Below are 24,627 nucleotides of genomic sequence, written 5' to 3'. Positions count from 1 at the left end.
TCACACCTGGAAGGAGAGAACATGTACATCCTAGCTAGGCACAGCACGTAAGCTTACTCTGGGATCATGGCATGGCAGGGGGGAGGGTGCCGACTGCATTCTCACCCTTAAAAGCTGCTGTTTTTGCCCACGGCAGACAAGCTCTAGGGCTAGGACCATGCTCTTCCCTGCTGTCACCAGCAAAGAGCCTTTTTTTTTTTTTTTCGGTTGGAGCTACAGGCTAAGGTTAGCAGAACAGCTAGTGAACTCTGCTCCTCCCCATTTTTGTAGGGCGCTCTAGATCTCTGCAGGTGGCCCATGCCATGCCGCAGTGCTCCTCTATGACAAGTAGTTTCCTGGCACCAGGATTCTTGCCATGGAGCAGTGCAGACCTGACCTCCCGGAGGGAGAGTCTGCAGGAACTCCAGGCTGCTTCCTCCACCTTGTTCCCTCCCGCTTCCCAGCGCCAGGTGACACTCACCAGAACAACTTCTGGGCTGCTGGCCGCAAACACATCGTGTGACCATGACTGTCCCGGCAGTGGAGACTTGTCCCCCTTTCGCTGCAAACGCAGACCCACGGTGTGGTGGCCCATGCTGTTGAGCAGCTGCGTGACTTCCCCAGACTGCAAGTTGTCAAAATAGATTGTAGCACTCACAATCTGATCCCCTGTAAGTGCAAACAGAGAGGCAAAAGGTGAGCAGGGTCCGTGCCCTCAGAACTGCACATGGCAGAGCACCAAGCAAAACGGGAGCACTTGTCCGAGAAAGGCAGCTGACCTGAAAGGCGATTACTTCGGAGTCTCTCTCTCTGTGCTACCCAGAGATCAAATGTACAGACCCACCATGAGGGAAAGTGGCCTGCTGGAAGGGTGGGCAAGAATTAAATTGAAAGGGGAGGCAGGGCAGGGAGCGGCCTCAGAGATGGGAGCCCCATCTCTACCACAAGCGAAGCTGGGAGCAAAGACGCCGAAGCAGCAGGGTCATTTCCCAGGAAACATGCAAGGGAAGCGACCAAGGCACCGCAAAGAGAGAAAATGGACGCAGAGCACCCAGGCTTCCCAAAAGACCCCCTCCCTTCCCTGTGACAGCCTCCCGCTTCCCCATGAACTGCCCCCACAGTACAGGCTCACACCTTCCTTCACAACTCCCATTTTGGCAGCGGGGGAGTTCTGCTGCACTTGCTTCACGAAGACTCCATCGTCAGTCTGGTCAATGGTGATCCCATGGGAGCCGCTGCCTTGCCAGTTGGGGAGCAGGATCTCCCGGGTCTCCTCTTCCTTCTCCATCTGGAAGACAAAAGACACAGGATAAAATGGAAACGGAGGAGTTTCAGGCACAGGGCACTGAGAAAGCAAGCCTCTTTTTATGGGCAGGAGACTTTAAAGCAGCTCAGTTACACTGACCTTGCTGGGACTCTGGTCCTGGCTGGAACCGCCCCAGGAATTCCTCTGCCTTCACTTGTGGACCTTTCAGCAATCGTCGTTTCACCTTCCCAGCCTGGCAGAGAAATCAGAGAGGTCCGCGTGAAACACCTGCTTTTCCTCCATTTCTTCCCTGTGCCACCTTTGATACACAGGCAGGGAAGCCCTTTAAGGGAAGGCCGGAACCCAGTGAACAAAAGCAAAAGCGTGCCCAAGCCGCTCATGCTGTGGCAATACTGCAAATCTGGCGTTTTCAGTTGCTTAGGTGGCAGGGAAAAAGCTGTCTGTGCGTGAGAGCTAAACATCACTGCAGCTGACAGCAGCCACCACGGGGACTTCAGGTCCAGGGGAGACACGCTGTCCCCAGCCACAGGCTGCTGCAGGTTTGCCTTGGACTGCAGCCTTCCCTGCAGAAAAGTTCCTATCGCTGCTAATGAGGCACTCCTAACAATAATGGTATACATTTCCATCATCATATTGAACTGCAATTAAGTTCAAACTCTGGACAGGCAGGAAAATATAAAAGCAACAGTCACCTAGCAACATTAGTTTTTCCTATTTCATTCACATCTCTTTGCCCTCTGAACCACCCCCTCTGCACCCCCATGGTAAACTTTTGCCTTCCAGAAAAAGGCTCGAGCTTGCTGTAGCGCAGCCTACATTGCGTTTTTGAGCTACGCAGCACAGAGCAGGAGCGACAGCGTCCCAGACAGCAGGATGCACCAACAGTTTTGAACCAGCATCAGAACTTCAGAACCTCATGGTTAAAGGAAAGGTGTCGGGGGGGGGGGGTGGTTACGCCCAGCCCTGGCAGAGCAGGATGTGTTCACTCCCACCTACAAAACAAAAGGAAGCTAACAGCAAGGGGACACATCAACAGAGCCAGTCTCCTTTTGTTCTGCTTCTTTCTTGCCTCAGCTGCCTTTGCAAAGTGCCAGCTCCAGCGGCCGAGATCTGGTAGCACTGCCTGGCTCCTGCCAGCAACACCCACGCAAGCTGCCCCACCTTTCCTCTTCCCCTAGCAAACAAGGCAAAGAAACTTTTCCATTTCCAGCAAACTTCAGGCATGCACAAGCCAAAAAAATATATCTCCTTCTTCAAATGCAACTGGATAGGTTACAAAGGGCACAGCCGGGACATGCCAGCTCCTTACAATGTCTGGACTCTGCAGCCAATGCTTTAACCAGGAGCACAGCATAGGGCAGGAGGATGTCATCCCAAATAGGCCACCGCTGCCTGTCCCAGCCCACCTGTCCCCTTGATTTGTCCCACTGCCCCTGCAGCAAAGCAGCGGAAACCACTAAGCCCAGTCTCGCCTATAAAACAGGGACTTTTGGACCCCCTTCTCTACAGCTTTGGGTTCAGCTCAGCTTATCTCCATCTTGAGCCTTTTCCAAAGACCAAAAAGCAGACACAAGCAGAGGGCTGGCGGGGGGGGGGCAGGGATGCAGAGCCCACAGGGGGACACGACAGTCACAGTTTGGCCCTTGACGCTCTGCGGCCTGGGAGATTAGACCAGCCGCTCCCTCCTCACTCACAATATCAACCACAAACATGAAGAGCTCAGAAACCACAGTGAGCAGAGACACCTGTAAGACAAAGAGCTGCTAAGAGGTGCTAAGTGACCAAGCCAGGTTACAGCAAAGCCATCCATGCCCAGAACCAAGCAGAGGGCGTAGCTGAAGCTTTTTGTTTTGCACTAAAGGAAAAGAAAGAACCCAAACCAAAGAGGGGTTTCCAAAGGTGCAGGACTATCTGTAGCATCCAAGATGACCTGAGCCCTGGGTACCTCATACAGCTGCAGCTGTTGGGTGCCCGGCTTGGGCCTGGCTGCAGGTAACCCTCATCATTGCCAGAAGAAAAGCAACAAGTAGGATCGGCTCCACTGGGTTCTGCAGAGCAACGTGTCAAGTTCCCTTTGTGCGTGGGAACAGTGCACACGTGTTGACACCCGCACACTCCCTGTCCAGCAGGCAGCAACATGCTAACATGCAGCTGTACCTGCGAACAGCTGCCAACCATGCAGGGCCCCTCCACGGGCGCTGCTGTCCCGCGACCCCCTCTCCCTCAAACCTCCTTGTAAGCATGACTGGCCCCTCTGGGATTTTTCTTCGATAGCAAAGCAAGAACTGGCACAGCTCAGCAGAGCTCGTCAGCATGCAACCCTTTCTGCGGGAGCCCAGCAGAGCCACACAGCAAGACCCCAGCTAGGGCCTGAGCCAGGCTGCCACAGAGGCACAGACTCCTTGCAGGCTGCACAGCCATTCAAGCATCGCCCACGGTATGCCACGTCACCTCCCCGCAAAACCCCAGGAAACCTCAGAGCAGCCTAGAGGGCATTTGCTGCCAGACATCCGCGAGACTGGGTGCAGGTATGCAGCAAGACGCTCCTCTCTGCCTCATGTGCATTGCTCCCCCTCCCCTCCCCCACCATTTGGGAGGGGAGGGAGGAGTCCCACTAATGCCCAAAACACCCCTTTCCAAAGATGGCCCGGGACACATCACAGAAGCACCGCAGAGCTCCAGCCACGCTGCTGATCAGCCAAGCCCCAGCCTTTAGGCTGCAACAGAAGCTCAGAAGAGGACTCTGCTGTTGCACAGAGCATGGGAACTATCCCCCGCCTTGGGTAAGGATTGATCTGGCAAGCCCAGTAACCACGGGGTGTCACCAGCTGAACTGTTTGGTCACTGAACGATCTGGAGAACTTAAAGTGGAGAACAAACTGGTTTGTCACTCAGGTAGCTTGGGAGAGTCCTGCAGGCTGGGTGTGGAGGTGACTCAGAGCTCGCCAGGGCTGCATGTGAACAGAGGGAGAGGCACTCCAGGTGGACCAGCACCTCTAATCAACACTCAGCTAACTAACCAGCTTGGATTCAACCACAAGACAGCAGGAGAAGGCATCCAGCAGAGACAGCCTGTGATCAAACAAGGCAAAGAAAGAAGACAGACAGGTAGCTCCTCCTGTTCGCAAGAGGGCCATTGCATAGGTGCACAAAGCTCTACCCAAACCCTCCGCTGCTCCCGCTACCCCCGTATCTGCCAAAGCATCCTTGGGGAGACCTGCCACTCATCCAGGTAAACAAGAGCAGCTTCTCCACCGCCATGCTGCAATCTGGCCAGGGACAGCCTAGAAGGCACGGCAGGGGAGCGCAACGAAGACCACAGGGAGCAGCAACGACGGATGGCGAGCTCTTTCCTCTTGGCTGCTCCCCAGAGCTCGCATGCTGCGCTTGGCAGTGGGGCCAGGAGGCCCCAGGGAAGCCAGGCTTTGTGCTGACAGCAGCACAGGGGAGGTGCCGGGAGGTGAAGGATTCCAGGGAGCACAGTGGCTGGAAAAGGGAGACCTTCGCAGACGTCCTCTGGAGCAATGTGAGCCATGCGGCCACAGACCAGCTGGTGCTATTCTCAGGTTAACCACGTGCTGCCTCTTCCCTGTATTTTTAGTTGCTGCTCCTCCGCGCCCAGGCCACATTGCATGTCATGCCAAGGGGGCAGCCGCGAACAAAGTCTCCCCCAAGGAGCTGTGCCACGACTTCCCAGAAGCATCACGTTGGGCTGGAGGTCCCCTCCCCTCCTCCAGAGGCTGGCCATAACGACGGGTCCTGAAGCCCTCACTGCACTGGAGCATGTCAGACATCTCAGCACAAGCGCCAGCCCCTTCAGCAAATCCAAAACCCATCATTGCTTCTCACACGAGGCCATGACATTTCAGGTGCCCAGGAGCCTCCCGGGCCTCCCACAGAAGGAGGTGGCCCCAAGCATGCACATCCCTGCACAGGGCAGCAACAGTTCAGCAGCTCAGGAACCAGGACCATCCGCTCCAGGCACAAACTCAGGTTTCCTTATGCTCCCCGGCTGCCTTCTCCTGTCCCACATACCAACAGTCAGCTCTTCGCACTCTGTGCCGGCACAGCACCAAGCGCTGCGATTACGGGTAGCAAAGGAGAGAGCAGCAGTTCAGACAGCAGGGAGCAAAGCTTTTTGGCAAGGTATTGATTTCTGCCCCCAACTTTAAAAGAAGCACAGGTTGGGGGGGGGGGGGGGGGGGAATCTAACGTCCGGATCCCTTCTGGCTTGTTGCCTCCTGGGAACATTCCCCAGCACCCAGATGACACTGAGGGGGAAGGCACAGGAGACGCGCGCGCGCACACACAAAGGGTGTTGTTTGCACCCTGAGGGCTGGGGCTTGGCAGGTTGAGAGGGCAGAGCCCACCTGCCCCTTCTCAGGTCACAGCCACTCCTGGATTAGCACCGCTCAGCTCCAGACCACATGCAAATCCCACCCTGGGTCACGGTGCGCCTCCTCCCCAGCTGCCAGGAAGAGGGGGGGGCCACACACCGACACAGCCGCCGTCCCAGAGAACCAAGTCGTCTTCTCCCCTAAACCCATCGCCTCCAGCTGGCATTGAGGACGCCTGGACTCCATCCACAGCACAGCGGGATGGCCTCACTGGGGCAGGCGAGTTGCTGGTGGGACTTGAGCGGTCTCTGGCTCATCCCCCTGCCCCAAGGCAGGATCAGCCCTGCCCGAATTAGCCCAGGCAGGTGTTTGCTTAACCTGTTCTTAGAACCCTCCAGGAACAGAGTCCACAAGGGGCAGAGAAAACCCAACCCCCAGGACACCCACCCGCCCCTCCAACACCCAGACCAATCTCCCAGTTCAACATGCAGCAGACGCAACCCAGGGCTGGAAGGGCATTGCCACCCTGCTCCCAAACAGCCTGCCCTCACGTCTCCTCTGTGCCAGGGCACCCTGCATCTGCTCTCCTCTAGCTCCCTGCTCAGTCTCCTCACTCCTCTCTCAAAGGGCTCACGTGTTTTTGGCAGCTCCAGCACCCAGTGTCCAAGAGCTCCATGTCACTGCTCCCCCCCCGCGAGGCCGGCACCGCCGCAGCGGTGAGACCAGGCAGGATGAGCGCAGTCACAGCAGGATTCCCTGCTGCCCCCACCACCTGCAGCGTCTCCAGGAAAGAGATCCCCAACGCACGAAGCAGCACCCAAAGCTTTTGCAATCGCTGCTGTGACACAGGCAGCTGGGAGGCTGCACCTCCCCTGTCACCCACCAGAAGCCACCCGAGGAAGCTGCCAGCCATGAAGCCAGGTGAGGACAGCAGGGAGGAGAAGGCTGGCAGAGCTCGAAGGAATCCAGATGGCCAGCGGCCTGCACACAGCAGGGAGCAGCTCTCAGCAGTAATCCCTTCAGGACGACTGGGCATCACTCATTGTTTTTATATAGACAGGGACCAACGCCTGACGCAATCCCAAACCTCCGCTCTAGCGGGGACAGGACACAAAAGGGACGATCTGCTGAGCGAAGCTGGGGCTGCGGCTCTGCATAATCTCCAAAAATCCCTGACCAGCACCCGGCTCCCCATCAGGCCGCATGTGCTGGTTCGGCAGCGAAGGAGCTGCCTGCTACAAGGGGACCCAAAGACCTTCAGCGCCCAGCAGCAGCTCCCTGCTCTACCTGACCCCGCACGTCCCCAGGGCTTGGGACGGCTGCCCTCCCTCGAAGGAGACCCCCCGCCCCCCATCCTGGGGACCGGCACCAGGACCCCAGCGAAGCACGGCGCCACAGGTCACCCCCATGAGGGCACACGTGGCTCACACCTCAGCAACATCGTCGCAGTGCGCAGCACCCAGCGTGCAGCTCCCAAGGCGCTGAGCCCCTTCAGCTGCTCGTCCCCACTGCGCTCCCCTGCCGGCTGCTGGCGCCGGCTAACGTGAAGCCCCGCGGAGCAGAAGCGGGGAACGCACCGTGCGAGGAGGAGCGAGCCCCAGGCTGCCAGCAGAGAGCAGAGTCCTGCTGCAAGGAACAGCTCTGCTCCCCACGCGCCCTGTGTCTGCCAAGGGCAGCTGGTGGCTGTCCCCAAGCAGCAGTCCAGCGCCTCGCCCCAGCCCGGCCGGCGCCTTCCTCCACACACCGTAGCCGTGCTCAGGCTGCAGGCGTCAGCCCACAGCAGCAGTGCCGCTCCCTCCGCCGCAGAGCTGCTCTGCTTCTTACCAGCTTAATTGCACATGGCAGCAAGCACAGCTAAACGACACCTGCGGCCTCTGCCAAGGAGCTCACATCCCTCTCTGCACCCCGGGAAGCTGCTGTGGCTCATCCTGCACCACCGCAGCACAGGGCAAAGAGGGGCAGGATCTCACCTCCTCAAACAGAGGGAAAGGCTAGGCGGGAGCGGGAGAAGAGTGCTTGCTCTGCCGGGGAGAGGTCAGGAAACAAACGGGTCAACGTGGCACCACAGGGAAGTCCCCGCTGTATGGCGTGGAGGGAGGCCCCCCTCCAACTCCCCAGCAGTGGCGGCTGTGGCTGTGACGCTTGTGATGGCACTTGGCAAAGTCGGACTCCCCTGCCCTTTGCCAGGAGCTCTGGAGAGCCGCGCACGCTGCGGAGCTGGGAACGACATGCCATTCTGCTTTGGTCTCGGGGCAATTTTCACTGAACAAGAAGGAGCCTGTGCTCCCCAGGGGAGGCAGCAGCCGCTCCTCCCCATTAGCAGCGGGAGCGAGCAAGGGCTTTGGAAGCAGAGGGAGAGGCTGGACATCTGCCCCTACCCGAGCCTCGGGCAAGCCCCACGTTGCCAGCAAGTTCAGAGACACTGAACATGAGAGTCACATCCACAGCCTTGAAATCCAATGACAGGCGCAGCAGAGAAGGGCTTCCTGGCTTCAGTCTCCCCAAGACCTGGCGTGCAAGGCTGGCAGGAGGGGAGCCAGCGCGGGCTCTAGGGAGCCGCTTCCTCCGCAGCCCCATCCGAGCAGCTCTCCAGGACCTCAGCCTGTCTGGAGGGAGGAGCGGTAGCGAGCAGGAGCCTGGGCACGTCGCTCCGGGGCAGGCATCCCGCCTGACTCAGGGCACATTGGTCACCTCCTGCTCACATCGGAGGAGGAAGAGCCTGGCCCCATCACAAGGCAGGGGCTGGCTCATACACAGACTGCGTGCTGATGCACCAGGGAGGGAACGTGACATTCTGCTGAGGATCCTCCCAGGAAAGCCCTCTGCCCAAGCCTGGCTTGCATGCAGCCAAAGGCAAAAAAAAACAGAGAAAAAGGGGAAGCGAGGGCAGCAAGACCATGGGGAGACTGGCAGCAGCTCGGAGAGCACGGGAGCGGCCCCAACCTGGGTGCCTACACCCCAGCTCCTACCAGTTCGACCAGCTCCCTTCCTCCAGCGAGAGTCCCTGGGGCAAACTGAGAACAACTCCTCCGCTGCAGCTCCGGCTCCTGGACCTGTTGGGCCAGCTGCAGCGGCCTGCCCGGGATGCCTGCTCAGGGGGGATGTGGGCACAGCCAGATCACGGCAGCTCGGAGTCGCCACTTCCCCCTCCGCGGCTGCCTGCCCAGATGCGAAAGGGAAGCGCGAGGGGACCTGCGGCAGCAAGGGAGTTTTCGCGCCGGCAAACACACCCGACACGCCGGGGCAGTGCCACGAACGCCTCCTGCCCCAGCAGCACACGCGCCCCTCAGCCGCACGGGGCAGCGGAACAAGAGCTGCTCCCTGGGGCAGGGGGCAACGTCGCCCTGCTTCTGGCCACCCCCTTTGGGAAGCTCCCCAGCTACCGTCCCCCCGCACGGCGCAAACCACAGCACCTCTCTCCTGAGCTGGCATTTATCACAGCACGCAGCTATTTGCCCAGCAGTGTTACCAAATCAGGGCAGGCCCAAGCAGAGATGGGGACGATAAGAGCAGAGAAGCAAGAGGAGCGCGGCGGCAGCAGCCACACCCCAGCGCGCTGGCCCAGAGCGAACATCGGCGCTGCCAGGAGACAGCACCCACTCCTGCCCCACTGCCCGGATGGGACCCCGTGCCCCTCACCACACCGCCCAGTTTGCTCGGCAGGGCCTGGGGCCCCCCCTTCCCTGGGCTGCCAGCAGAGCCTGAGGACAGTCCGTTCCCCCCCCCCCCCCCAGCATACATGGCCAGAAAGCAGCGTGCACCTGCGCAGGGCACCCCATCACCACAGCCGGGGGCGAGGCAGGGACAGAGACCATGTGCAGCCCCCCCGGGCCCAAGAACCCCGGCAGGGAAGGCCGCGAGCCATGCCCCACGACCAGGACGGGAACCGGGGTTCCTCTCGCACGAGCAGGGGAGCCGCCCCAGCCCCTGCCGAGCCCGGGAGGGCGGGGGGGGGGGGGGGGGGGCGGGTAGCGATGCAGCGGGAGGCTCCAGGCCTCGGGCACAGGCCGCTGCAGAGCAAGCGGGGGACGCTCAGCCCTGCGAGAAAAGCGGGTCGCGGTTACCCGCAACCCCCCCATCACTCGGTGGCTCCCGCAAGACTTTCTTTTCCCCGCTCCCGTCCCTGCCCGCGCCGAGCGCTGCGGCACGGGGCTCGCAGGAAGAGGCCCACGCAGAGGAGGCGCCGGCGCTCCCCAGAGCACCCCCGTCCCCCGGGGCCGGGGCGAGCGGCCCTCGGCGGACACCCCGCCCCGGAGCCCCGCAGCGCCGGTACCTACGCGGGACCCCGCTCCGGAGCAAAACTCCAGCCTGAGACAACTGCTGAAACGCAGCCAGAGCCGGCACAAGCGACCTCTCTCCTCTCCCCCTCCCTCCTTCTCCACCCACAGGCTGAACCCACCTGATGAACATTCATTAACCGAGCCGCGCCCGCCCGGCTGCTCCTGCTCGGGACCGAGCGGCCGCGGCGGCAGCGGGGCAGACGCGGGCGCGGGGCCGCCGCCCCGCTGCGGAGCGCGGCCTCGGACGGGGCGGGGGGCGCGGAGCCCGGGGCCGCCCCCCGCCGCGCCCCGCCCCGCCCCAGCGGAGCTCCCCGTGCCCGGGCGGGGCGCGGCGGCGCCAGCGGGACGGAGGCGGCGGCGGGGCGCCACGCCCTGAGCGCGCCCGGCCGGGAGAAGCGGCGCGGCCCCGGGACGGGGACCCCCCCCCCCGCCGGGCCCCCCCCGCCGCCGCCGCCGCCGCCGCACCGCCACGAGCACTTTCCACTCGCCCCATTCCAGCGGCGGCACCGTCCGCGGCGGCGGCGCCCCGCCGAGCGCCGCCCGCCCCGGGGCAGCCCGAGGCTCGCCCGGCGGCCAGGGGATCCGCTCCGGCCCCCGCTCCCGCTCCCGGTTCAGCCCCGGGTCCCACTCCCGGTCCCGCTCCCGGTCCGCCCCTCCCAGCAGCCGAGTTTCAGCGGCGGCGGTACCTGCGGGTCCGCGGCTCTCAGCTCCCCGGCGCGGCCATGCCCGGCGCGGCGCCGGTCCTGCCCGACCCGACCCGGCGGCGGATTCCTGGCGGCGGCGGGTCCCGACCGAGCCGTCCGGTGCGGCGCGGGCGGCGGAGCGCTGCGAGTGGCCGCGCCCCGCGCAGGGCTGCGCTCTTGTACCGCGGCCGCCGGGGAGCCTCGCCCCTTCCCGGGACGGGGTGGGACCAGCGGCGGGCGGTGGCCCCCGCCCCGGCGGAACCGCGGCGGGACCCCGGCGCGGCCGCGGCCGCCGACGGGGACGCCGCTCCCGCAGCGGATCCCCCCGGTCCCGCCTGGCCGCTCGCCTTGGGGCAGGACCCCACTCCCACTCCAGATCCCCCTGGAAGGGGACCCCATTCCCACACCAGATCCCCCCCGTCCTGTCCCGGGACAGGACATCACTCCCACGCCGGATCCCCCCCGCTCCCGCCCTGGGACCTTGTTCCACAGCAGATTGCCCCGGTCCTGCCCGCTCCCACAACGGGACCCCACTCCCACAGCGGATCCCCCTGGGACGGGACCTCACTCTACAGCAGATCCCCCCAGGACAGGACCCTACTCCTACACTGAATCCCCCTGCCCAGGGATGGGACCATGCTCCCACGCCAGATCCCCCCACTCCCACCCTGGGACCTCGCTCTGCAGTGGACCGACCGCCCCAGTCCTGCCCGTCCCTGTGACGGGACCCAGCTCCCACTCCAGATCCCCCTGGAGCAGGATCCCATTCCCACACCGGATCCCCCCGGTCCCAGCCCCCTGCCCAGGACGGGACCCCCATCCTGCCCCCTCCAGGCAGAGCCACTCCACCCCCCCAATGGGACCCCTGTCCTGGATGGCACCTTGGTGCTACCCCCTGCCCCAAAAGGACTCCGGACACTGGCACCTACTTTGCCTGCCCCCCACCCCCCGGATGGGGCCAGGACCCCATCGCTGCCTGGATGAGACCCCCTCCATCACCAGATGGGACTTCAAGGCCCTGCTGGAGCCCCCAACCACAACCCCCAGGGCTCTGCCACAGGGTAGAGACCCCCCCGGGCCAGGCAGGCTGTCCTGTCCCAGCCCTGGGGGGCACAGAGCGATCCCCCACACAGGGAATAGCTCGGACCAGCACCCTGGCCCAGCCGGGGCCGTGGGCCACTGGAGGTGTGGGGCAGAGCGCGGTGCAGGCCAGCGAGCGACGGGAGCCTGGTGCCCCTCCACTGGGAAGGGTGCCCAAGCCCATCCTGCAGCTGGGCCCGGCCCCGCCGGCCGGGAGCAGCGGGACTGCACGGCCACCCCGACGCTTGCCGTGGGGCAGGAGCGCTGCAGCAGGTTATAGCAGGGCATGGGCACCCGCCAGCAGGCACCGCATGCCCGGCCAGGCCCAGAGCGATGCTGTGCTGCACTGCCGGCCCCGCCACGCGCCGGGACCCTACGGAGCTTTTCTGCCCTGAAAACCTCTGTGCTCCTGGGTCAGGCCTGGCTTTTAATAGCACTTTCCCACGACTGCCTTTTTTTCTCTTTTTTTTATTTTTTTTAACACATCACTTTCTATGTTAAATCCCCAATTATGGCCTTGCCAGTGCCCAGTAAAACTCCTGGAGGGAGGAATGTGCAAGGAGAAACATCCCTGCACCACAGCTCACCCCCCCCCCCCCCCGGCCAGCCCCATCCTCACCTGCTCGCCTCCCTGCCAGCGCTGGGCAGGGCTCCGACCTCTCCTGGTGCTTCGGAGCAGGGACGTCCCCCACCGCGAACGCCGGCCCTTCCCGAGCCCCTGGCCACCACCCTGCAGGCACGGGCACAGCTGGGCGCCGGCACCCCCAGGCCGCGGGGGCCTAGCTGCCTCCTGCAGCGGGGAAGAGACCCCCCCCCCCCCGGCAGCCCCTCCGCTGCCTTCGGACAAGGCAACCTGTGCCTGCCGCCGGATACTCTCAGAGCGTCTGTTTACGAGCTGTGGCCACCACGCGCTTAGCTGTTATAAATAGCTGCCGAGGCCCACTCTGCCCGCGTTATAAATACCCGGGACCAGCAGCCTCCGTCCGCGAGCAGCAGTGCCCGGGGGCCCCGCCGGAGCGCCGGCAGCGGGTCGCTCCAGGGAGGGCTGGCAGCGCAGCACCCCGCTGCTCCCGCGGGGACGAGCCGGGGTCCCCCCACACGCCCACGTAGCGGCACGGCTGGGACTGTGCCTGGCTGCAGGCCAGACCCCTCGGCGCGGCAGCACACGGGCACGACCGTTGCGCTTTACTGCGGCCGGGGGCTGGCGGTCGCTCCAGCGAGGCAGCGTTTCCTCGCCACTGCCGGCAGTTTGCGCGAGGGCTCGGGGGCTGCTTATCTGCCTGGGTGCACGTGTCCTCCGCAGGATGCTCATGCCCCTGTCACCCCCTTTAAAGCTGCCCCCCCCCCCCCATTGCCATCCTTCCGGCATGGTCCCAAGCGTGTGGTACCCGGCTAAGAGCTTGATCCCTGCCACAGCTGTCCCCGCTCCCTGTCCCCGCAAAGGGAGCTGGGGCCTTCGCACGCCGGCGCCGGAAGAAGGGGGGGAATCCAGCAGAGCGGAGCAGCAGGGCTCTGCCTTTTTGCCATCCCTGAGCCTTCCCTTTGCCTCAGTTTACTCTGATGCAAGAGGGTTTCTTGGTTTTGTTTTTTTAATGACAATTTTAAGCCTTTCCAGCCTCTCGGAGGAGGGGGCATGTGAAGCTAATTAACGGCTGTTTGCAGAGCAGCCCCAGCTCCTCCAAAAGGAGGAGTTGCAATGTAATTACTACCTGCACCTCACCGCACTGAACTTGCTTGCAGCTGGGCACCTCTGCTCCCAGCGTGAGGGTCGGCTGCCGGCTGCTTCACCCTCACAGGGCGCTGGGAGCCCCCCGCGAAGAGGGGAGGCGTTTGCAACCAGGCAGTGCCGTCGGGAGCTCGGCCGGGCCTCAGGCAGCTCCACGGGGCCGGACCCACGTGGCGCCGGCAGCGGGCATCTCGGCTGCGGTGTGGGTGCCCGCAGCTGCCCAGCCCCCGGTGGGGAGGGGAGGGAAGGGGTTTCCCTGGCTGCGGCATCGTGTCTCCACTGCTGTCATCGGAGTTTCCTGGCAATGCCGGCTGCCCCCATTATTTGCATTTATTATGGTTTGGTCTCCATGACAACCAGGATGACAACGCCTCGCCAGCAGCCAGTGAGCCAGAGGGGAGCAGAGCGCAAGGGCCGGGCTTCCCCGGAGCCGCTGGAGACCCCGGAGCTGCGGGAGCCCCCTGCCAAGGCTGGGCATCCCCGGAGCTGCTGGAGCCCCTGGAGCCGCCGGAGCCCCGTGCCGAGGCTGCGCACCCCCGGCTGCCGGGCTTCCCTGGCTACGCAGGAGGCTGGAGACCCCACAGCACGCAGGGCTTCACGCGGCCCCGCCAGGAGCGCCCCCCTGCCCCCACCCCCCCCCAGCCCCGCCAGGCAGCGGCGGCTCGGCATGGAGCAAGTCATGGCCTGCCAGCACGCAGAGGGCAGAGACGGCCCGGCAGGTTTTCGGATCAAAGCGGGAGCGTGCCCAGGCCTCTCCCGCCCGCCGCCTCCGAAGGGTGACACGAGCGGCACCGCCGCCGCCGCGCCAGCCGCCAGCCTGGGCACCCGCCACACAGGAAGGGGCTGCGGCGGGGGCGCGAGCCCGGCCCTCCCGGGCAGTCCCATGGAGGATGTGCAAATGGCTGCAGCCAGTGGCAGCGGTGGGGATGCGGCAGCCCCGGCAGGTGCCGGGAGGGGCCCCGAGAGCCCGGTGGCACCGTGCGGGGCTGGCGAGGGGGCGGCCAGGGGCCGCGTGCGCCTGCGATCCTGGCCGAGATAGAGACAGGGAGGAGGTGGCGAGAGCCAGGCACTGCGGTCTGCATGCATGACTCACTGCTGGTTTCTTTTCTCCTCTTTAATATCTGTAATTCAGTCGCGAATTCAAGGCCTGGTTTTATATCAGGACTTTTCCGGCTGCCGCCGGCTCCCTGACCTGCGCGGCCTGGCAACGGGCGTGTGTACATGCAAACACACGCAAACAAGCCCACATGCGCACACGCATGCACACGCGTGCACGCGCCCTGCCTTCCTGCCCGGAGAGGCAGCCGGACCTTGCGCACAGCAAGGCCGCCAGGGCAGCGGGACAGGACAGTTTTTTTTTTGGGGGGGGTGGGGGGGTAGTTTCATGCGGACAAGGGCTGGGGCCGCCCCAGCCCCGCTGCCCTGGCGGCTCAAAGGGTGCATTGAGGTGGCCCTGGCAGCACAAGGGCTCTCTGTGCTCCGGCGCCCACGGGGTCCCCAGGAGCGGCGGCAGGACCCAGCCTCCCCCGGAACCTGCCGCGAGGCCCCAGCAGCCAGCTCCCCGGCGGGGAGGATGGCGGCGGAGCCAGGCAGCGCATACCTGAGGAATGGCTCATTGCGCGGACATGCTGCACGCCTCCCTGCTGCCCCGCAGCGCCCTGGGACCCCATGGGGCTGCAAAGCTGCAGCCAGCGGTGCAGCCGGACCCCCCCCCCCCCCCGCCCCGCCCGGCTGCATCGCCCCAGCAGGGATCCTCCCCGCTGGAGCAGGAAGCAAACAGGCTCTCGCGGTGGGAAGAAAACGCCCCAGCCGGACACGGTCCCGCGGGTCTGCCCAGAGCCGGCAGCGCTGCTGTTGCCTCACTGCGGCAGCAGCTGTATTTACTCCAGCTGTGGCGCTCGGAGGAGCAGGAAATGCCTCGGCCGGCTGGGTCCTCGCGGCGGGGACCAGCTCCGTCCCCCTCCCCGAGGTGGAGGGAAAACTGGCACAGGGTGGCTGCCGGCAGGGCTGGGAAAAACCCGCCGCTGGGGCACAGAGGCGGCTGGGAAGGGGTGCATCAGGGCGGGCTCCCCTGCAGCAGGATGCATGGGGAAGGGGCCGGGGGGGGGGGGCATAGGAGCCCCAGCCCCGGGTGCAGCCCCTGCCACAAGTACAGCGCTGCAGCCTGGGTGCAACCCCAGCCCTGGGTGCAGCCCCTGCCATGGGCGCAACGCTGCAGCCCGGACACAGCCGGGGCCCACGGCCATGGGGCCAGTCCTTGCCGGGGCGGGCGGGCAGCGTGCGGCTGCACAGAGGGATTTTTTGGATTCCGAGCTGGCGCCCGGCCACAGCCTTTCCCAAGTGCTGCGCCAAGCGCAGCGGCAGATCTCAGCTGCTGGCACACGGAAGGAGCAAGGCCGAGAGCCAGTCAGGAAAGCGCAACGCAGCCCGAGCCCCAGTGGAGCGCTGCGGGCCCCGCCGGGACGCTGGGACCGCCGGCTCCTTCATCTCTCGGATGCACGGTCCAGGGATGCCGTGTGGGGCTGGGCTAGGTGGCCACAGGGCCCAAACTCGGGAAAGCCCCAGGAGGGACAGGAGCGAAGCTGGAAGTGCTGCGTCCCTCTTCAGCCTCGTCCCACCTCCACGCCACGTTTTTTTCTAGGCTGCGCTCGTGATTTTGGGGTGGGAGGATGGAGCAGCAATCCTGCGAGCAGGTCCTGAGCAGGACGCGGCAGGGTGACTGCCCCCGCTCCGCGCCTTGCCGCAGGCAGCAGCCACCCTGGCATGAGTCACCCACTGGCCACGGGAAAGGGGAACCGCTCCCCAAGCGCAGGGCAGCGGCGTGCGCCAAACCAGCCCCTGCGGAGGGTCGCAAGCCCCCGGCACAGAGCCGCCCGCGAGGGCGAGCGCCGGCTGGCAGCGTTGCCCTTCCGGGGAGCTGCGATTCCCTCAGCACTGAGGCGGCTCCGCATCGCCGCCCTCCCTGGTGCGGGATTCCTCGAGAGCTGTGGGGAGCTGGGCGCCTGGGCCGGGAGCCAGCCCCGGTGCCCGGCTCGGCCCCGGACACGCCATGCAAACCAGCCCTTGGTAGCGGCTCGCGAGCCGGCCGCCAGCCCTTTGCGGCTCCGGCCGCCGGCCTTTTGCAAGCCGCGGGGCGCCGTGCTCCCCGGCGGCCGGAGCCCCCTCCCAGGGCACCTCGGCAGGGCCCGGCGGCTGGTGGCGGGCAGCTGCTCCGGTTCCTGCCTCCCTGCCGCGGGGGCTTGGGCTGGGCTGGGCTGGGCTGAGCAACCCTTCGTCGCATTCCTGCCGCCGCCAGTAAACAAACAGGAATTTGGCCGCGGCACCAGGGCTGCTCTCGCGCCTCCCTCCCACGCCGGGCTGCGCGCGGAGCCGGGAAGAGGCCGAGGCGGGGAAACACCCCGGTGCAGGGGCCGTGGGGGTGCACTGAGCTCCGGCTCTCCAGGGCAGGGGCCGCTGGGACCCTGCCAGGGACACGTCCCTGCTTGCACGGGGGCAGGAGAGCCGGGGCTGCGGGTGTTGCTGTGCTGGCAGCTCCTGGGGCAGGAGGTGGCCTTGCACTTGGCAGAGACTGGGCTGGGGGGGGGGGGGGGGCTTGTCACCAGCACGATAAACCCAGCTCCTGCACCCACGCGCCCCGGCCACTGCTGCGTTTCCCAGTCCTCTCCAGGGCCGTTTTCCTGGCACATGGGGATGTGCCCAAAGCAGGCACACACCCCCCCCCGATGGCCCCTGGGGCTCTGCAGCGCAGGAATGAAAGGCGTCCCGGCCCCTCCCCAGCGGAAAACAGCTCTGCAGGACGGCATTCCCGCTTTCCCAGGACGGCCCCGGCCTCCCCGCTGGCGCTCGTGGGAAGCGGCCCCGGGAGCCGCCAGCGGGGCAGGGGGCTCGGCGCAGCTGGGGGGGGGGGGCGCAGCCGGGGGGAGCACAGCCATGAGTCAGAGCTGGGAGCTGCCCGGCCGGCCTGGGCGCGGCCCTGTTTGAGCAAGAGTAAAACCGAATCCAGATGTGCGCTGGGGGTGGGCAAGGCGCCAGCCAGGGCTGCGCCCGCTCCCCCACCTCGGGGGCCGTCACGCGCCGCGCATGGACAGACAGACAGACGCGGCATGGGCAGGGGCGGCTGCTGCAGCCCATTGAGCCGGGGGGGGGGATCGCAGCGCCATTGCAGTGCAGGAGCTGGGCGAGGGGTGATCCCAGCACCCCCGCCCACGGAAGTGACTGTGGGACAAGCAGGAACTGCTGGGCAAAGCATGTGGCTTCGTGGTTGCTGCTGGTTTAAACTGGGGTTTGTGCAGCAAAGCCTGTGGCAGGGCGGGGGGGGTCATCATCATCAGGGACCCTGCTAGCCTCAGTGCAAACGGGGCGGGGGGGGCACGCACAGGGGACATCCCATCCCTGCAGCTCGGGGTGGGGGTCCGCAGCGGGATTGCACCACGGTTTGCACCACCGTTGCTGCGCAAGGCCGGGGGATCACGGGCTGCGCTGGTGCCTGCGGGCGCCCAGCATCGCCCCGCCGCAGCGGGATGCAGCCAGCACGTGGCGGGGGGCTGCACGTCCGGCTCCCCCAGGGGCGACCTGCAGCGCCGGGCGGCACCGCCGGAGCTGGCGCCGTCCCCATGCCCGTCCGCACCCATCACCCCCACCCCCACCCTCCCCTGCAGCTCCGTGCTGCTCTAGCCCCCAAACAGGGAGTCCCAGGGCTGCTGCCACCCCCAAGGAGCTGGGGGGGCGAGGTGCACAGGGGCAGGGGCCAGGCCAGCCGCAAGCCCCATCTCTGCACGTGGGAACAGGGGGCTGCCCCCGGCCGGGAGGGCAGTGTCCCCCAGGGCCGCCGCCGCTGCACGGCACGGAGCAGGGTCTCCCCCGCCCTGCCAACACGCTGGCACCATCCCGGCTCCGCTGCGCGGCTGCTGCCGGCCCCGGCCCCACCCGCCAGCGCAGCGGCAGGATGCAAGAGCGTGACTCACGCTTCCTCAGGGCCCCCAAAAGCGCCAGATGGAGATGATTAGCCTGGCCCTGCCTCCCCGGCCCCCCGCCAGCCAACGGCGGGGCGCAGGGACCGGCCAGCTCGGCCCCGCGTGCGCAGGGCTGCGCGGGCCCGGGGGGGAGCCCAGGCGCAGCTCTGCCACAGGAGCTGCTGCCAAGCCCCGGGGCCGCCCAGCCACGGAGCAGGAGCCCTGCGCGAGCCCCAGGCCCAGGGCTGCAGTCCCCGTGCAGTGCCCAGCCCGGCCCAGCACCCCCCAGCCTGGGCAGGGCGTTTCCCGAGGCAGAGCCGCCAGCCCAGGTTGCACAACTCCCGGGGGGGGGGGGGGCGCAGGCGCTGCCCTGAGTCACCGCTCAAGCACGGCGTGCCGGGCACCAGTCCAGCCCAGCCTGACTCACCTTGGAGGCTCCCCCAGGAAAGCCCAGCGAGACAGGTGTGAGGCCAGGGACGAGCCGGACCGGCCGTGCTGCACCCCGCAGCCCCACGCATCAAAGCCTTATCAGCACGAAGGGGCAGAGGCTAGAGCACAAACATCCTCCCCCTTTAAGTGCTGATCTGGCCCCTGTCACCATGGAGGTGGCTCTCGGAGACGCAGCCCTTCCCCACCCCAGCTCCCTCCAGGCCGGGCCTCACCCATGGGCGCTGCTAGGGAGGGAAGGGCCGAGGCAGCAGGTTTTGCTGTAGGCGGCAAGAGCTGCTCTCGCTGCAGCTGGAAGGCCAAAGTGCCATCTGTGCCGCCCTCCATGCATGAGGGACGTGGCGCGGTGCCAACGGCCGCAGTCTCAGTGGAAACGAGCACCAGGTCCCCACAGGGGTGAGCCCCACTGGGGCACGGGGCAGAGTGCTGGCACAAGCCTCGACTCCTGGAAGAAGAGTGCCAGAACCCACCCCGCCCTGCGCTCACCACCCCAGGGAGCGCGGCCCAGCCAGCACAAGCCTCCCACCCCCGGGAGGGGTCTTGGCTCAGTCGCTTCTCCGCCTGGGAAAAGATTCGGCACGAGCAGGGACGCCAGGGTCTTCCAGTGCCATCCACCCACCTGCTCACGCACAACAGAGCCTGGATACTAGCACATCTGGGGTTTTATTTTTGTTTGGGTCACAGATGTTTGTCCCAGTCCCCACCTCAAAGACCAGCTCCCAGCAGCCTGGGAGCGCTCTAGCCACCAGGCCTTACCCTCCGCGGTCAGTCCGTGCAGTGCTGCACACAGCAGCAGCCTCATTTGAAGATCTTGCCCTGGTTGAAGGATTTGCCAACATGTTTGAAATCTCCCTCCCACATGAAATACTCCTTGACCAGGATCTTGCACTCCTCACTGTCGCTGTCCAGCTTCCTCCAGGTGTAGGACTCGTAATCCACCTGCCAGTCCGGACTCAGCTGGAACAGAGGTTGCAGGAGAGGTCAGCACCACAAAAAGGCAGGCTTAAGCCACAGCCCTCCAGCCCCCTCTCTCTCCCTGGGAGGAGGGATGCGCTCCTTGCATCGCCTGGCTCCCCAGTTTCTGCCTATCCCCAGGCCCAGCTGCTCCCAGAAGCGAGAGGCAGAAACCAGATTGCAAAGACCTGATCCTTCTCTTTTTGGCAGGACAAGGAAAGACAGATCCCAAAGGCAACAGAGGGCTGAGAACAGCCCAAATACAAGCCAACCACCATCTCCCAGCACAGCCAGGGGACTCACGAACCAGCTCCAGGTCACACGTGGGACGAAGGTGACCCTCCAGGGTAAGCAGACACCTCACAGGGCTAGGACTGCTCCCCTGGCACCATGCAGGCGGAGGCTCGGATGCTCACCGGAAAGGCCAGCTCCTGGCCCCGGAAGACCCAGACACCGGAGATGCTGCTGTCGTTGTTGGTACCAAAGAGGATGACACTGGCAAAGGCGTTTTTACGCAGCTTGTCCAGACGCTGGAACATGCCTGGAAAAGAGGAGCAGTAGTCAGTCGGGATGCGTCTGGCAGTGCCCGAGGCAACGAGCCCTGGGAAAGGAGCAGTGCAGCAGTCTCACCTGTGATGAGGTTACAGCTCATGAAAGTCTGGGTCAGCTCCTCAGGGAAGCGGTACTCTGCATACCAAATCGACCAGCCCTCCTTGTCAAAGTGCTCCCAGAAGTGGGGCAGGGCCACGGTCAGCGTGTCTTCGTTAGAATATTTCCGCTTGAACTCGTCCATGACGAAGGGACTGTGGCAGAGCACAGCTCTCAGGCAGGGACTTCCCAGCCCCGAGCGCGGAGCGCCGTGCTCGCCCGCACGCCCTCTCCCGGCGCCTTGCCGCGCTCGGCGGGGTGAGAGACGCAGCCCAGGCCCGCACCCGGCGGCTGCTCTCTGGTGGCCGGAGGAGACGGGACAGCCGGGGCTGCCAGCAGCTCGGGTTTCAGGCAGGGGCTGCCAGAGCGGAGGGACTCCAGCCTTGCTGGAAGCGGAGACGGGGAGCGCCCAGCCCTGCTCCGCCTCCGCCTCCCCCTCCCCCTCGCTGTTCTGGAAAAGCAGCTTTGCCCTTTTCCATGCGGCCCGTCGCAGGGAGGGGGCTGGCTGCATCCCCACTGTCTCTGGCACAAACAAGTGCTGGTGGCGGCCAGCCCAAAGAGGCCAGCCGCAGCAGAGGGGGAAGCGGAGACGCAGGCGGCTCTATGGCCTGCGTGGTGGGGGGACGTTGGGGAGCCCCCCTGGGCTCCACCCGCGCCATGACGGAGCCTTCACTTCCCCCTGCAGCAGCAGTACCCCATGCAGGGCCCTCACCTCTTGGGCAGGTGTGCAAAAGGATCCTTGGATTTGGGCTCAGCAGCCAGGGCCTGGTCACACTCATCCAGCTCTTCCTCGGGTGCTGGCTTCTTCTCTTCCTTCTTCTCCTGCTTCTTCTCCTCCTTAGCCGGCTTTTCCTTCTTCGGAGTGTCTTTCTTGGGCTGGTTCTCAGCGAATTTCTTGGCTGCGGCCAGGACAAGGGCAGTCAGTTCCCCTCTCCCCCTGAATCTGACCCTAAGGAAGAGGGGGAGTTCCCACAGAGAACAGAACCACCAGTCCCCTACCGGTACCAGACCTCAGCCCTCCACTCCCACCAGCAAGGCCTGGGACCGTCCTGCTTCCAGGGCAGGAGCTGCTGGGCCCAAGAGATGGGACTGAAGCCAGGACTCCTCTTCAGCGCCTCAGGCAGTAGCTGCCACAACCTCTGGGATGAAGAGGCGTCCTCTCCACCCCCTCTCCAGCCCTGGCCGCTCCGACACGGAGCGCTGTCATCCCAGAGACGGACAGAGCAAACAGAGGGCACGGGCCCAGCAGGGCTGCCCTTGGTAGGGGGGCTGGGACTGCCTAGCCACCAGTGGGAAGCAGGGCCCTGCCTTCCGCATGCCACAGCCATCTCCAGGCCGTCTCCCCAGTACCCACGGATCAGGCAGGGACCCACCAGCACCAGGACACAGATCCCCACACGCGAGGCCAAGAGCCACCCCCTCACCATCAAACTGAGCCATCTTCTCGCAGAGCTTCACGTCACCCAGCACAGCTTTGAACTGCGGCTGGTTGAGGCAGGTCACGAACCAGCGGTTGACGTTCACGTAGGGTTGCCGGAAAGCCGGTTCCAGCACCTGCAGCGTGGGGAGCCGGGTTAGGACTGCGGAGGCGGAACTGACGCAGCCCCTCAGCACTGAGGGGCCTCCGACGCACAGCGCTGGCCACAGCCCGACTGAGCCCCAGCCAGGCCCCCCGCGCCAGGCTTCCCACCTGCTTGTAGAGCCACAGGAGGGTGCACACCACCGTGATGTCAGCCAGCGAGATGCGCTCTCCCACCAGAAACGTCTGGGTTTTCAGGTGGGAATCCAGGATCCCCAGGACCCGCTTCACCTCCTCCTTCGCGAACTCCGTGGCCTGGGGAGGCACAGAGACAGTCAGCCCCCGTCAGGGGCACGGGCAGACACCTGCTCCCGCTGCACGCAGAGCGGATGCGACCTGCTCCTTCCAAACCCTTCTCTCCCAGGGCGGATCAGCGCAGAGCCCCAGCGCTGGAAGAGGCATCACTGGCTGCTGCTGGGCCAGCTGTAAACAAGTCATCTTAAAGCACTGTCAGCAAGGGAACAGCTCCCCACAAACAGGGGACTCTTGCCCCTCTCCTTTTTCCAGGTCACGAATGACAAGTCTTGCAACCTTTCTGGAGATCCTGTTGTGTTTCCTGCAGGACCCGTGAAGCCCAGCTGCTGCCCCAGCATGCAGCAGCCCAGCAAAGCCAGGATGCTGCATCCGCAGACCGTGAGCCTCAGCATTTAGAGTCCCACCGGATACCACAGCTCCTCTTCCTCCCTCCCACGACGCCAGCAACTGCGTCCAGCCTTAATATACAAAGAGCCTTGGGAGTTAGTGAGGAGCCGGCAGCACCTCTTGGGTGGTCTCCTCCAAAGCTGGGCTGGAGAAGGGATCCCCTTGAGCCCAGCTCTGGTCCCTCCCCTGGGAGGAACAGGTCAAGCACACCCGCCCTGGCAGACAGTGCAGTGTGTGCTGCCCCGGGGATACGAGCGCTCCACGGACCCCTGGGTCAGCCGGAGGAACCTGACAGCCCCCCAGCCCCAACAGCCATTGCAACGGAAAAAAATGACGTTTTTTAACAAGCAGCACACGAGGGAGAGGGACAGGGGTGCAGAGACACCACACAGCCAGCTGCCACCTCTCCTCGGGCCAGATTTCCGTCAAGAGTTCCGCCCCTACCCCAGACCTGCCTCCCTGCAGACGCGGCAGGTTCAGGGAGCGACAATTCCCGAAGAAGGGAGGCTTCCGCGCCCGGCAGCAGAAGCCGCAAGCCTGCAGTCTCCTCAGTGCCCTTGGGGAAGCAGGGCTGCCTCCCGGCCTCCCAAGCGGAGGGCAGCAAAGGCTCCCCGCTGCACACCGACCTGCTTGTTGTAGTGCATGATGCCCAGCGTGGGGAACACCCAGGTGCTGGCGGGGGGAACGATGTCGCTGTCGGCGAAGTTCACCCACTGGACAATCTCGGCAGCCGTCTCCTTGGTGGCGCCTCGCAGCTCGTCGTTACTGACTGAAAACAAAAACCCGCAGCCCATCAGGGCCCAGCGTCCGCAAGGACCCCCCCACCCCCAGCACCAAGGGCAGAACTGCGCTATGCGTCCCCCCAGGGAACCTGCAGCACCACGCCCCACCAAAGAGCAGTTCCTGTTCCTGGCCTCATCAGGACACCACTTCCCCATCCAAACCAGAAGAGAGAAGACAGAAAGAACCGACCCTGGAAAGACAGCAGCTGCAGCAGGATGCGCAGAGGGGGCTTAACACCGGCAAGGAGACCGGAGGAGCCCACAAGAGGCTCCACACCCCGACCGCCCCCCGGCTGTGCCCCCAAGCCCAAGACAAAGAAGCCGGCGATTACCATAATACGCAATGGCGTTACTCTCAAACACACAGAAACCGTCATCGCCCTCAAAGGCCGGAACCTAGGGAGAGAGACCGCACCGTTGGCAGCGGAGCGGCCGAAGTGTGGGCCCCCCCGGGGCGTCCCTGGCTCCCCGCAGCCGCCCCAGGGGCACGGGGCAGGCTGACCCGTGCCACAGGCACTCACCTTCCCCACGGGGAACTTCTTCAGGAATTCGGGGGTCTTGTTGGTCTGGCCGAAGTGGAAGTGGGGTGGGCTGGAGAGGACCTTGATCTTGGCCCCGCTGTACTGGGCAGCGATGAGGGCTTTGAAGGCCCGCCAGTTCTCAGGATAGGTGTAGAGAGTCTGCGGGGGAGCGGCGGGCCGTGACGGGCCGGAGCCAGCCGCCCCCGCCCCGGCCCCACCGCCCCGGCCCGGCGCAGCACGGAGCCCCCCCGGACACCGCTGCCCGCCCGGCCCGGTCCCCCCCACCGGGACCCCCCGGCCTGCACCCGCCCCCCCAGGCCCGCTCCGGTCCCCCGGGCCGCCTCCCCGGCGCAGCCCCCGAGCCCCGCGCCCGACTCCAGCCCCGCCCGCGCCGCGCCCCCACCCGCAGCCCGTCGCGGCGGTGCCGCGGCTCCCGGGCGGCAGCGGATGGCGGCGGATACAGCACGGAGCTGCCGCGCTCACCCCGGCCACGGCCATCTTGGCGAGCGGAGAGACAGAGGGAGCTGCGCGCAGCCGTAAAGCCCCGAAGTGCTGGCAGACGAGCCAACGTACAGCACTTGAGGCACACGAGCCGTAAAGCGAAACTGAGAAACGACCGGGAAGGGACCGTGCCGTGCAACGTCACGGGGGAGGGAGGAACGTCGTCGTGGATACGCCCCGCACCTCACGCAGGCGCAGTACGCTCACAGCATTAAAACGGGCAAGGTGTCTTAAAGCGGCGACGCTTCT

The 24,627-nt window shown here is 65.3% G+C and overlaps 2 protein-coding genes across 3 annotated transcripts in view; both read right to left on the bottom strand.

The window, feature by feature from the left end:
• Positions 1-10,759, bottom strand: part of AHNAK (AHNAK nucleoprotein) — a 29,013-nt gene extending 18,254 nt beyond the window's left edge. Inside the window, exons 1-4 of one of the 2 annotated variants that reach the window (XM_064503182.1) lie at positions 10,550-10,759; positions 1,385-1,478; positions 1,114-1,267; positions 461-648 (exon numbers count right to left, since the gene is read on the bottom strand). In XM_064503182.1, the coding sequence (XP_064359252.1) occupies positions 461-648; positions 1,114-1,267 (342 nt within the window). In that variant the 5' untranslated portion in view covers positions 1,385-1,478; positions 10,550-10,759. Of the gene's footprint in view, positions 1-460; positions 649-1,113; positions 1,268-1,384; positions 1,479-9,982; positions 10,119-10,549 lie in introns of those variants that run through there. The other variant, XM_064503183.1, reaches the window with a different exon arrangement.
• An 8,636-nt stretch (positions 10,760-19,395) lies between these two features.
• Positions 19,396-24,520, bottom strand: EEF1G (eukaryotic translation elongation factor 1 gamma). Its single transcript, XM_026119499.2, has 10 exons — positions 24,361-24,520; positions 23,878-24,036; positions 23,689-23,752; positions 23,201-23,343; positions 22,044-22,187; positions 21,778-21,907; positions 21,066-21,252; positions 20,336-20,508; positions 20,122-20,246; positions 19,396-19,708 (listed from the first exon to the last, which is right to left on the bottom strand). The coding sequence occupies exons 1-10, from the start codon at positions 24,373-24,375 to the stop codon at positions 19,550-19,552; spliced, it is 1,299 nt and encodes a 432-aa protein (XP_025975284.1). The 5' UTR covers positions 24,376-24,520; the 3' UTR covers positions 19,396-19,549.
• Between the last annotated feature and the right edge of the window lie 107 nt (positions 24,521-24,627).

The sequence above is a fragment of the Dromaius novaehollandiae genome, chromosome 35 (assembly GCF_036370855.1).
Source record: "Dromaius novaehollandiae isolate bDroNov1 chromosome 35, bDroNov1.hap1, whole genome shotgun sequence".
Taxonomy (NCBI): Eukaryota; Metazoa; Chordata; class Aves; order Casuariiformes; family Dromaiidae; genus Dromaius; species Dromaius novaehollandiae.
The sequence above is the reverse complement of the archived record's forward strand: the minus strand, read 5'-3'. Positions and strand labels throughout refer to the sequence as shown.

Excerpts from the sequence above, each read along its gene's own strand:
- EEF1G (XM_026119499.2), bottom strand. Across the intron at positions 21,253-21,777 it reads GAAGATGGCTCAGTTTGATG|CCAAGAAATTCGCTGAGAAC; the intron begins GTGAGGGGGTGG and ends TCCTGGCCGCAG. Across the intron at positions 20,247-20,335 it reads GAGCTGTAACCTCATCACAG|GCATGTTCCAGCGTCTGGAC; the intron begins GTGAGACTGCTG and ends CCTCTTTTCCAG.